This window comes from Aegilops tauschii, chromosome 6 (genome assembly GCF_002575655.3).
Source record: "Aegilops tauschii subsp. strangulata cultivar AL8/78 chromosome 6, Aet v6.0, whole genome shotgun sequence".
NCBI classification, from domain to species: domain Eukaryota; kingdom Viridiplantae; phylum Streptophyta; class Magnoliopsida; order Poales; family Poaceae; genus Aegilops; species Aegilops tauschii.
The window spans coordinates 203715384-203728604 of record NC_053040.3 but is presented as its reverse complement, the minus strand read 5'-3'; the positions used below and the strand labels follow the sequence as shown (position 1 = coordinate 203728604).

At 48.9% G+C, this 13221-nt stretch overlaps 1 protein-coding gene across 1 annotated transcript; it reads left to right on the top strand.

Moving 5' to 3' along the window:
* Positions 1 to 272: 272 nt before the first annotated feature.
* On the top strand, positions 273 to 10722 carry LOC109780041 (gamma carbonic anhydrase-like 2, mitochondrial). The gene is made up of 2 exons (XM_020338633.4): positions 273 to 811; positions 10034 to 10722. The coding sequence occupies exons 1-2, from the start codon at positions 418 to 420 to the stop codon at positions 10408 to 10410; spliced, it is 771 nt and encodes a 256-aa protein (XP_020194222.1). The 5' UTR covers positions 273 to 417; the 3' UTR covers positions 10411 to 10722.
* Positions 10723 to 13221: the final 2499 nt, after the last annotated feature.

Sequence of the window (13221 nt, the reverse complement as noted above, 5' to 3'; positions counted from 1 at the left end):
TAATTTGAATACACACCCCATTTTTTGACAAAATCGGTAGCAGTGATATGTGCTACTACCTCGGTCCCAAAATAAATGTCTCAAATTTAGTACTTCCTCCATTCCACAATATAGTGCGCCCGCGCTTTCCGAGATCTGAGTTTGACCATAAATTTAATCAACGGGACCAACTGCGGCGGGAACAAAAATTATACCACTGAATTCATATCGAAAATACGAATCTAGTGAGCTATAACAATCGAGCCTTTTCTTTATATTTTCTTTGTTTTTAGGGAAACTGAGCTTCTCCCCTTTTTTTCCGGCACGATTGCAAAAGCCCGTTTGCACACAAAGCCGAGCCCAGGCGCGCTTGTCTGAGAGAGCGACGAAGACCGCCTGCTCGCCCGACCCACGCACCTCCCGGACCACCACGCCACCATGGCCGCCGCCTCCCTGTCTCGCCTCTCTCGCCGCGCCTCCGCCGCCGCGGCGCCTTCCCTCCGCCGGATCCTCTCCTCCACCGCCACCGCCCCAGCTGCGCCATCGTCCTCACCACCCCACGTCGCAGCCGCGGCGGCAGGTGCGGATCGGGTGCGGTGGGATTACCGCGGGCAGCGGCAGCTAGTACCACTCGGGCAGTGGCTTCCCAAGGTGGCCGTCGACGCGTACGTTGCTCCCGACGCCGTGCTCGCCGGGCAGGTCACCGTCCACGACGGCGCCTCCGTCTGGAGCGGCTCCGTGCTGCGGGGCGACCTCAACAAGATCACTCTTGGGTTCTGCGCCAACGTCCAGGAGCGGTCCGTCCTCCACGCCGCCTGGTCGGCCTCTACAGGTCTTCCCATTCTATATGCGATCTGTTTCTTCTACCTTGTCTAGTACCCAGATCTGACCACTATGCCTGCTTGCGGAATGTTCTCGGATGAATTAGCTAGTATGTGGTGCTGTGGTTGGTATGATTCCGTCCTAATTGGACGAGCGATTGGTTATATCTTAATTAATTGGATAATTTGATCTTTCGTGAAATATAATAATAACTGTACTCCCTCCTATCCATATTTCTTGTGGCTCAACGGATGTATCTAGCACTGAAATATGTCTAGATACATCCGTTTGAGCGACAAGTAATATGGATCTACTACTCCCTCCGTCCCATAATACAAAAAGTAGTGTAAAAAACGCTCTTATATTATGGGACAGAGGGAGTAATAATAATAGTAATTGGGTAATAATTTGATAATGTCCTGACCCCTTTCTCTAGCATCCTTCTCTAGTGATAAAGTTTGATGATTTGGATTTGGGGTAATTTGACTGGGAGAGCTGAAGGTAATTTACATTTCGGAGGTCTATGCGCGGCATTCTTGAGATGAACACCGTTCTTTATATTTCGTTTGTTGGTGTTGAAAACGAGGAGGGGGGCGTACCAGCTTGCTGTCAATTGCCATGGCGGCTCACTCTCTTGTTCTCGTGTCAGTCTCTTTTCCAATACCCTTTGCTTCTCTTCTATTATGTCAGCCACCATGCGCCTGGGCCACTTGGGTCAGCAATACATGGGCCCCTCATCCAACACCCCCCCTCAAGAGGGGTGATAGATATCTATCATTTCCCTTACCAATCCTCTAGTCACACGCCAGATTGCATTCTTTAGTTACTAATCCTCTAGTCAAGCATTCTGCAATCTCTTGCCCACAACTCACATGCTCAATCTTGATGATCCCAGCGTCAAGCTTTTCTTTGATGAAGAATCTGTCTATTTCCACTTGCTTGGTTGTATCATGCTGCACTGGATTGTGTGCTATGTTGATTGCTGATTTGTTATCACACCACAAATTCATACAACTAGTCTTCAATATCTTCAGTTCTTCTAATAAATCTCTGGTCCACAACATTTCACTTAGCTTCCTCTCCGTCGTGCGATATGCGAGTGCAGCCGTGGTTTAAGGCAACGGCAATGATGTAGATGAGCTATAGAGAGGGTGAATAGGTGAGGGCTCTCAACGCGCTGATCTCGGCTGGGGTGAGAGCGGCGCAGGAGAAGCTGCCTTGATCGATTGCAACCTTGTGGCGGCCGAATGTCCTTAGGCTCAACTTGCCGATTGCTTTCAGGCAAGAACGACTTGATATGCAAAGCTAGCTGCTTGGTACTTTCTACCGGGAGCAAGTCGAGAACGTACCACACGTGAAGCTGCTTATCCCGCAAGCTGATCGACTTCCCTTATGGAACATCGGAGTTGCAGCAAATAGCTAGGTAGTCGTGATCAGTTACTTTAGTTGTTGCTGCCACGAAAAATCAATGGACCTTGTCTAGCTAGCTTTGCACATCTAATTGATTGCTAGTTCCGCTAGCTTACTGCTGGTTGTAGCTGAACCAATTTGATGAGATTCTAAATTTCTAGTACATGCATTGACAAGGATTCTTGAGTACGCCTTGATGCATCCTATCTAGAATCGAGGATAAGAACGGGCGAGGAGCAACTTAAAAACAAGGCAAGGTAATTAGAGAGATAGGGTGATGACACAAAGAGTCGAAAGATGTGATTGATGAAGAAAAGCCATAAACTGGCATGACGTAACCTGAACCGGGTAAAAAAGTTGGATTACGTGATTTACCATCCGGTTCAATTATATTGGGGGGGGGGGGGGGGGGGGGTTCTTTTATACCTGAAAATAGAGTAGGGGGAATAGTGTCCCAGACCTAATAGTTTAGGGTGCTAAACATACTTATCTCTAATCCCCTCAACTATCTTAAACCAGACAAATCACCCCCTGAGCCCCTATTTATCCAACCAGTAGAAATACCAAACCCTAGCCTAGACACTAGCCACGCCACACCTGAAATGCAACCAACGTTTACGAGTCGACGAGTCGTTCCAAGGTTGAGACTCATAGACTAGTGCGAGACTAGTCGACATGGTACTGTAGCACTGAACTTACAGTACATAACTAATAATACCTAGTAGTAGTATGTAGTATTACACTATATAAGTATACAAGTACAGTATACAATTGAAACAAGCAAAGTGGAGTCACTGAGGCAGAGCAGCACCAGCAACTAGCAGCAAGCACAGCAGCACCAGCAGTCTATCTGCGAGCAGAGCAGCACCAACAGCAAGCAGAGCAGCACCAGCAGTCCAGCAGCGGAGCAGAGCAACAGCAGCGGCAAGCCAAAAAGAAAGAGGAGGAGAAAGGAGGGGCAAGGCAGAGCAGCACCAGCAGTCCAGCAGCGAGGCAGAGCAGCACTGAGGCTCACCTGCCTTAAGAGGAGAAGAGCACGAGGGGCCGGCGGCGCGAGGAGGGGCGCGAGACGAAGGCGATGGTGGAGCTTCAGATCCGCGACGTGGGGCCGGCGACGGTGGAGCTTCAGATCCGCGGCGGCGGGCGTCCAGCGGCCGGCGGCGCGAGGAGGGCTCGACGGGCGCGTCCAGGTGAGGAGGGGAAAGAAAGGATTAGGTCTCCCGCGGGATGAGGCATCGTATTTATACTCCCCCAGTTTTTTGAGTCGTTCGACTCGAACATGTCGACTAGTTCGACTAGTCGATGACTGGCTCGACTCGTACAAGTAGTCTACACGAGAAACCGAGTCGACAGCCAGCTTGCGACTCATAGACTAGTCGAGCGACTACTCTAGACTAGTCGTTCGACTCGTAATCGTTGAATGCAACACTCCGGTTGAACTCTTAAGCTGCACAGGAAGAAAATTATTCAATCATTTATCCTTATTTGGATTGTGGAGTTCATGCCGATTCCATGCTTTGGTTGGTCAAAGTCACATTCTGATTTTCCCCGGTTGTTGCTTCCTGTGGCCAATTCTACTTTTAGGTTAATCCATGTGTCTACCCTTCAGTGTATTTAGCCAACTCAACTTAGTCAGGTTACCCTGTAAAGTGCATTGGCATTTGATCTCTACTTTTTTTGTTTACAAATGCCGTTTCTATGCTTTGGTTGGTCAAAGTCAAATTCTGATTATTCCTTGTTGTTGCTTCCTGTGGCCAATTCTACTTTTAGGTTAATCCATGTGTCTACCCTTCAGTGTATTTAGCCAACTCAACTTAGTCAGGTTACCCTATAAAGTGTATTGGCATTTGATCTCTACTTTTATTGTTTACAAATGCTTGTTCTTATTTTAAATTTCCTTGAATGCTTCTGAGAAGATAAGACGTTTATGTTTTTTTTTCTCTTAGTCGAATTGCTTAAGCGTGAGGCCCGATGGCAGCTCGTAAAACTAGTCAGTTGAGGTTTAGCTTGGATGTGTTGTATCTTGTATCCTGCATTGCTTCTTATTACAAATAGTTGTTACTAGCAAATATGCCCGTGCGTTGCAACGGGAGAAAAAAGAGAAAAAATGCATGTTCTTAGCCAATAAACATGGTTTTGAAGCGGTGCATTTTTTTGATCCGAAAAGAAACATTTTGGTTTGGGTGTGATTGCAAACATCATGCTTCAAATATGAAATCTTAGAGAAGAACACTCAGAATGCCCATATGTTTAGGATTCATGGAGAAGAAAAGAAACAAAATTTACCCGTAGTTGCAAGAATAGGTGTAATGAGCATGTTCGGGGAAGTATGAGGCTGCCGTCACAGCAGCCTGACCGTCCCTAAGCAACAGTGCACTGCATCGATTAATTTGAGCGATAATTCGATAACTGTTAGGAGAAAACAACTCAAATTAGTTGTTCGTCCAAAACAACACTGTGGCAGGCATGCTCCCGTCAATCACTAGTGTTAGCGCATGCAAGCACGTCTCGACCCGCTTCATGATTGGACACAGAGGCGTGAGTTGGTAGCCTGAATCCAGGTGCATATCCATGCACTCAACTTTTTCCTTTTTTCAAATATCATTTTTCCTTCGATTAAAGTAACCTCATGATCTATCGTGCCGGCTTGTCTCCGCGTCACCCTGGGGCCTTCGATTTTGATCCCGTAAAGCATGATTGGGTCCATTTTTTTCTCCGAGGTGTGCTCGTGCCGTAGCCTAGGGCGTTTGATTTTAGTCTCGTAAAGCACGGCTAGGTCCTTATTTTTCCTCTGAGGCGTGCTCGCGCTGTGTAGCTGCGTGCTTTTCAGTTTTTTCCATTCTATTATTGAGATCTCCCTTTTTCTTCGAGACGCCCTCTATGTAGCTGCGTCTTTTTCGTTATTTATTTGGTCGCTTCTCTCTCCTTGGAGGATCCTTCCCGCTCAATATTCGCGAGCAAATGAAACACACTTCTTGCCCTCTTATTATTGGTTCTTGAGGCGGTTTACTGATTTCAGATCAGAGAAGTATATAAATCGGTGGAATAAAATGTAGGGAAGCACGGTGGTACTTTTTAATAGGAACGAATCCTCTCTTCTTCACACGAGCATGAGGTGGCTCAGTTGGACGCCGTGGTCGAGACTGCTCCACTGGTCGGGAGTTCGATCCCTGGAACCAGCCATTATCTTTTTGCCTCTTCTCCTAGGCATCATGGGCCTGGGCCGCAGTCCTTCACGGACGCAGACGCATGGAGGGCTGGTCTGATGGGCCGCTGCTGCTAGATGGACCACAAAAAATCAGTACCACCTTGGGTAAGAAAAATCTCAAAAAATACAATATGGGTGAAGGGATCAAAAAATCGGAGAAACGCACCTTGCTATATATATAGGCTTGCTAAAGTGAGCCAGAGCTTAGAATTATTATTATGCGCGCTGCCTACTGAGCCGTAACCAGATTAGGAAAAAAGTAACTGCATGCACCATTCCGCCGATCCATCCCACCCCACGTGGTACCCAACTTTCTTTTGATCGTAAGTGTCAAGCCACATGTAGTAATTTGCACTCCATGTGTTACTATAGTGTGAAACTTTTAACCTTTACGGTGATTTGCCATGTGAAAATCCCTAATAGTTGTACCCATGATCCATTACTTGAGCAAATACTCTCACTTTACCATTGGAGAACTCTTATTACTACTAATGCTCATTACATTTACTAGGAGCAATTGTCCAGATGGTAACGGTTTCGATGGTTGATTACTATATACCATAACTATTTTACGAGCCATGAAAATGGTAGCGGACACTAATAAAACTAGATCATGCAGCAGTAACGTAATAACTTATTTTACTATCTTTCCTCTTGTTCATTACTATGTGGCCTAATTATGTGCGCGGACCGTGAACGAGTGGGAGGCAATAGTAACAAAATTAGTATGGTTACTAGATTCCCCACTAAATTTATTACTAGGCGGAAGAAAAATATGTGAAGTTTGATGGTTGGTTGATTAGAGAGAAAACTAGATCATGCAGCAGTAACGTAATAAATTCTTTTACTATCTTTCCTCTTGTTCATTACTATGTACCCTAATTATGTGCGCGGACGGTGAACGATTGGGGGCAATAGTAACAAAATTAATATGGTTACTAGATTCCCCCTAAATTTACTACTAGGCGAAGAAAAATACGTGAAGTTTGATGGTTGGTTGATTAGAGAGGCGAGGGACGGAGGCCGTGGTGCGTGGCAGTCTGACCGGAGCGCACGATTAGCAACTTTGCGCCGCTTTGCGCTCAGGTGCACTTTAGCGCAGCAGTATATATATACTCCCTCCGTCCGAAAAAGCTTGTCCCAAGCTTATCCCTCAAATGGATGTATCTAGCACTAACTTGGTGCTAGATACATCCATTTGAGGGACAAGCTTTTTTTCGGACGGAGGGAGAGTATATATACTAAGAAGCACCGATACGGCCAGAACTGCCGATTTGCCGTCCTGATACGGGGGGACACAGGGATACGCCCCGAATACGGCTGGATACGCGTATCCTGCAGTATCCCAACTTTTTCGAATTAAAAAAAAGAAATAAAATCGGGATACGGCCTAGATATGGCGTGGACACGGTGGGGACTCGGCAACCAGCCTCCAGTGACCATGCTGCTGCCCAGTTCTCCTCCCGATAGCAACCATGGTCGAGCAGGTAACCTCGAGGGCTGCTAGCAAGGAAGGAGATCTTGGTAGAGGAAGATGGCAAGGCGGCCGCTAACAAGGAAGAAGCTCCGGCACGAAGAAAGATGGGGAGTGTGGTGGCCAGCGAGGAAGAAGATTCGTGCAGGGAGAAGATGGGTGATGGAAGCTGCCGATTTGGCGGCGCTGTCGTTTCTTCACTGGCGGCTGGAGAAAGGGATTACGAGAATGGGAAGTTGGGGATGGCTGGAGCGCTACTAGTCTAGGGTTTTCTGGAATTGAGCCTTACATGGGCTCTAAGTGGACGGAGACTTCCATGGGCTTATAAGTGGACGGAGAGCTACATGGGCTCTGAGTGGACTGCTCTCAGTCTTTGATGAATAGAAAGGAGACAATATATATCCAGTACTAAAAAATTCTCATTAAATCCTTATTCATATTTATTTTTCTAAATACTTTCTTATTTATTTTCCTAAATACTTATATACCCCGCCGTATCCCCGAATGGCTGTTTTTGGAAAATGCCGTATCCCGTATCCCCGTATGTGTATCCCTGTGTTTCCGTCCCCGTATCCATGCTTCTTAGTGTGTGTGTGTGTATATATATATATGTATGTATGTATGTATGTATTACAGATATGGGTATGGATTATGGTGGTCAGCAACCAGTTTCCAGTCTATCACCGATAGCTGGAAATTCCTGGTCTGGACAGATATAGTTGAGCAATTTGTAGTATGACCGAGTGCATGAGATACAGATAAAAAAGATAACAAGGGCAATATGACCAGCTCCATTCATTGTTGAATATATGCAACATGAAACTACTTGGCACCCAAAGCTTGTAGCCGGTATGTATGAGTTAGGGCATCCGACAATGTACTTGGTGTGTCGTTGGAGGGAAATGCCGCTGCTCATAGGCCTTGGCGAAGGAGATAACGGTGTGGAGGTCAGATGGCCGCTGAAGCTTGAGGTCAATGAGAAGACCATTGGGCAGCCCTGCTTTCTACAGAAACCGTTGTTGGGACATTGTTAATGGCTAATTGTTGCGGCACATGAGCGCTAGAAATCTGCTGGTGTAGTCGGCGACCGCGGAAGTGAACGGCAGACGTGCCAACTCGCCCAAGGTATTTGCGCGGAGTGACAGCCCAAACTGGAAGTGGCAAGCTTCCTTGAACTGCAACTGTGTCGGCATGCTGAGATCGCACTTGAGCTGTAAGTAACAAAACTAAACCTCATTGGTGAGGTGGTAGGCTGCAGTCTAGACTTTGTCAGCCACGTCTGTGCGCTGTCCGTGAGAAAACTGTTCACACCTATTGAGCCAACTAAGAGGATCGACCGAACCATCATACGCCGGGAAGTCAAGCTTTGTGGAACCGAGGCATGCCTGAACCAGAATCTGAACCTCATCCAAGGTGATTGTTTGGTAGGGGCGGAAGGGAGGAGATGGACGGGGTGGATCCATAGATGGGTTGTGGAGGGGGGTGAGGCCATAACGGCATATGAAACCGGTTGGCAGGTGTAGGCATGAAGGTGGTAGAGGCGGCGGTGAAAATCTGCGGCTGCTGCTGTTGCTCATGGTAGGGTTGCTGCTGCCGATGGTACGGCTGCTGCTGGTAGGTGGGTGGCAAATTAGGGGGGGGGGGGGGGGGGGGGATTGGGCTGTAGGGTGAGGGTGCCAAGTGGTCCAGATTGATGTTAGGGGGTGGCTGTGGCGAGTAAGGAGATGGCTAGAGGTGGTAAAAATGTGTTGGCGGCTGAGAGTGGTTGGCAGTGGTCAGCACAGGGTTTTGTTGCGTGGGGAAGTAGAGGTGAAAGGCAGGAAAGTGAGGGGGTGGTGGGGTGGGCAATCGGCCCAGCGGGTGGAGGTCCGCCGGCGGAGGCGGTGGCGATTACCCCCACTGGAAAAGGGGACACTAGAGGTGCCATTGATGAGGGGAAGCACCAGGGGCGAGTCGTCGTTAGAGGAGGGCCTGGGGCAGAGGTGGCGTCATGGGCGGCTGCTGCAGCTGTGGAATCTGGAGGTGGCGGCAGCGCCGATAGCCGTTGCTCAAGCGACGTCAAGCGCATCCTCGGCTCGTTGGCGTGTGAAGGCCTCCAATTGCTTCCTAATGATCTTCATTTGCTCTACAGCCTTGATCTTGATTTATTTGCCCGCAATCGTAGATGGATCTGATACCAGATTGGAAGAATCTACTATTTACCTAACCCTAATTACTGAAAAGTAGATAAAAGTACTGCCTCCGTTTCTAAATATGTCTTTTTAGAGATTCCAATACAAACTACATACGGATGTATATAGACATATTTTAGAGTGTAGATTCACTCATTTTGCTCCGTATGTAGTCCTTATTGGAATATCTAAAAAGACTTATATTTAGGAATGGAGGGAGTAAACGATAGTATTCTTCTCTAGAAAAGACTTGACCAAAAAGCGGGTAAATCTATTCAAACTCTAACAAGATCTCTACTGACTGGACTCTTTCTCAACAAAGATGCTTAATCAACTAGGACTCTAATTAAGGAATAAGACTCCATGTTTTGATGGGTTGGTCCACATAACAGGGTCAAATAAGAAACATATGAACTGAAGAAATCATAGGAACTGGAAAGTTTTGGAGTAGCAAAAGAAAGGAATAGGAACCGGAGGAGACTAGTGGGCGTTCTGTGGACTGTATGAGAACCAAAGGAACGACTGGCTAGAAAAGGCAGCAGCAGCAACCCACCTTATATTTATTACTCAGGTTGCATGCTGCTGCATGCTGATTTGACAGTAAGTAGCTACATGATCGACTTTTCTATTTGGTACCAAGGCCATCGCCTTGGGCTTTCGGCCAAAAAAATTCTCTCTTTGCATGTTTGTTTTCCTGCAAAATTGAGGTTCCGTGAAATCTTTCCTACATTTTCGTGTTCATCCATTCCGTTGAACGGAACCCTGCTACAGGGAGAAAAACTATAGGATAGCATTCCTTCAAAGTTCCCCTTTGATTTTCCTGTAAACTGAACAGACCCTGAAGTAATAGTGCTACTTTGGGGGCTGTTTGGTTTTTTCCACGTGCCCTTTGTATGTATGTTAACCTATAATGTTTGGTGATACCTTGCGTTAGTTGTTGGTTCTCATTTCTGCTTCGTTTGTTCACAGGTCTTCCAGCTGAGACCCTTGTTGACCGGTATGTGACAGTGGGTGCGTACTGTCTTCTGCGCTCATGCACTATTGAACCTGAGTGCATCATCGGTCAGCATTCCATCCTAATGGAAGGCTCATTGGTTGAAACTAACTCAGTCCTTGAAGCTGGCTCCGTCCTGGCCCCAGGGAGGAGGATTCCGACTGGCGAACTCTGGGCTGGCAACCCTGCCAGGTTTGTTAGGAAGCTGACCAACGAAGAGATAATGGAGATTCCAAAGCTCGCTGTGGCCATCAATGATCTTATGCAAAGCCATTTCTCGGAGTTTCTCCCATACTCTAATGCTTATTTGGAGGTAGAGAAGCTGAAGAAGTCGTTTTCAATTCCTTTGTAAGATCATGTTTTCCCTTTCCCAGCAAATGAGTGAGGAAATAAAGCAGCCCGAATACTAGAATCTCTGTATTCAATCTAATTTGTAGCCTGGGTACATCTGTTACGTTGAATTTTTTGTTCATGGTTGTCAACTGGGGACACCCTGCACAGCAGGAATTGTACCTCGTTGCACCTTTGTTCGGCAGTGCAACGCACATACCTGTTTTCCCCTCACATTGAACATATTTTATGGGTAGAAATTTGCTTTCTGTGCCATGAGGAAACATGTATTTTGACAAATAATGGTGGATAGCTATGAGACAAGGTTTCAGTAGTTGCATTTAAGAGCATCTTCAGCCGTTGGCCCCCCAGGGGGCGCGTAAAATTGCCGCCTGGGGCGAACCGGCGCTAAACCGTGTGTTGAGGGCGAGATGCTCCCCAGTCGCCGCCCCCACGTTGCATTTTGGTTTTTTTGAAAAACAAAATCCGGTCCCACATTCGCACAAACAAGTCGCAAATTTAACCAAACTTTGATGAGTTCATCAAATATTTTACGAAAGAAGGAAAAAAAAGACACTACTAGAGTAGACCCGATGTCGATCTCGCCGCCCGCCGCCCTGAAGCTACGGTGAGGGGCCCTCGATGGGGGAGTGGGGTACTCTAGCCTCGGCGTGTTGCCGCCCTCGATGTACTCGAGGACGGACTCCAGCGTGCGGTCGGGCACGCCCCACCATCGGCGGCGGCCGTCGGCGTTGTGCTTCGCGAAGGGCACGATGCCGTTAGTGGCCTCGAGCTGCTCGGCGTGGCGACGACAGAAGTACGTCTCCCACAGCGGGCTGTCGGGGGTGTACCTCGGCCCTTCTCTCGCCGCCAGCGGCAGAGTGGAACGGATACGGGCGATCTCCGCACGCCTGGCCGCCCTGGTGGGCGGCGGTGGCACCGGGACCCCGCCGGCGCTTATCCTCCACGCCCTGGGCACGCGCATGTCCGGCGGGACCGGGTACTCGGCCTCATGGATAAGCCGGGCTTCGTCCTCGTGAAGGTGGCGGCGGCCGAAGCCGTTCGCCGCCGCGTCATAGCCTGGGTAGCGCTCGGCCATTGGGTGAATTGGAAACGCCGAGAAGAGAGGGAGGAATGGGGGCGTCGGCGGTGGAGAGCGAGGTCTATGCGTGGCTCACCGGTGTGGGAGGGGGCGGCTTATATAGCCGGCGCCCGCGTGGCCGCTGTGTGTACGCGTGGCGGGCGAGGGACGCGCGTCGCCCCGTCTTCACTGCGCCGCCCGTGAGGCATCAATGGAGGAGGCTGACCGGCGCGACATCTTTGGCATTGATTCCCCCACGGAAACCGAGGCGATGAGGACGACGAAGCGACGAGAAGAGCCGAGTCGCTGCCAAGGAGGGTCCGCCGCTTTTCGCGCCAAAAACGATTCGGCCGGCGCCCCCAAGCGCCCCCCGCGCCGGGTTCGGCCTGGGTCCGCCGGCTCCAATTTAGGCCCGAGCCGGCAAAAAAAGGACCTTTGGGGGCGCGACTGGATCGATTTTTCGACGCTGGCGACAAAAAATCGTCTGCGGGGCCTTGTTGAGGGTGCGGCTGAAGATGCTATAAGAAAGCAATGGAACCAAGGGCAACTCCAACGCCATGCACTGAATCGGACACACCAAACGTACGTAGACATGTCAGGACATGCTTGTGGATGGTGGTGGTAGGGGAGCTTGCCTGTGGATGGTGGTAGGGGAGCTGACCATTTAACCCGATGCACCATATGTCGGGTATGACCTCTTTCACTTGACATGCGTATGTAGATCAATAACAATTTAGCATTATAAATAGATGCAATCGTAACCAAAATGCACCGATGTTCAAGAAGTTTTTACATCAAACCGATACCAAAAGATGGCAGCCCTTTCTATCCTGGCCTGGCTGTCCGTACCAAATTCATCACTATTCGGTCGGCTCCTCTGAAGCGTATGCCTAGCGCTTCAACACGCTAGCACGATACATTTGCACAATCTTCATCGCATTAGATCCAAATCTGACATCTTCTTGGTCAACGTTGGCCTTCTTCTCTTGTAGTTTGATCTTCTTGTCTTGTGTCTCCACGAACTTGTCAAACCTCTTTGTCTTCTTTTCATTCACATCATTGTGGCCGTTGTCCCTTATTGATTTTCCTTATCTCAATTCCTTGTGTGTGTGTGTGTGTGTTTTGAAGCGTTGTTTCCATCAGCGTGGCTCGATGACAGCACTCGAAAGGCCGCATATAGTGGTCAGACCAACCTGAGCCCTTCACTACCCGGGAAGATCTCGATGAGTCGCGTCAGTGTGGCAAATTTGACAATTTTGACCTCGGGACGAAATCATTTCACAGAATGAACTGGGTGCGAAACTATTTCACTCCCCTGACCCTTTTGTGTAGCGCCCGCCACGCCGGCGCCACACCCTACTGTGCAGCGCCTAGCGCGGCGGCGTTGTACTCCTGTCCACCATGGCAGCCCCTGGGCCCGCACCCAGCAGTGCAGCACCTCCGAGCTAGGCGCCACACATGTAAAGTGCAGCGCCTAGCCGCTAGGCGCCACACATGTAATGTGCAGCGCCTAGCGGCTAGGCGCTGCACTGTGACTTATCCAGCCAGTTGGCTGCCCCCCTTCCCCACCCCCACACCACACACTCTCCCACTCTCTCCCCGAGCTTTGCCCCCTCTCCCACTCTCTCCCCCTCTCAAATCCTCTCCCAAATCTTGCAAATTTGAAGAATTTGTCCGTGGATTTCGAAGTCAAACCCTCCCTCAAGGTAATATTCTCCGATCCCCTTGTTTTGATCCAAGTAAAGTTCTCCC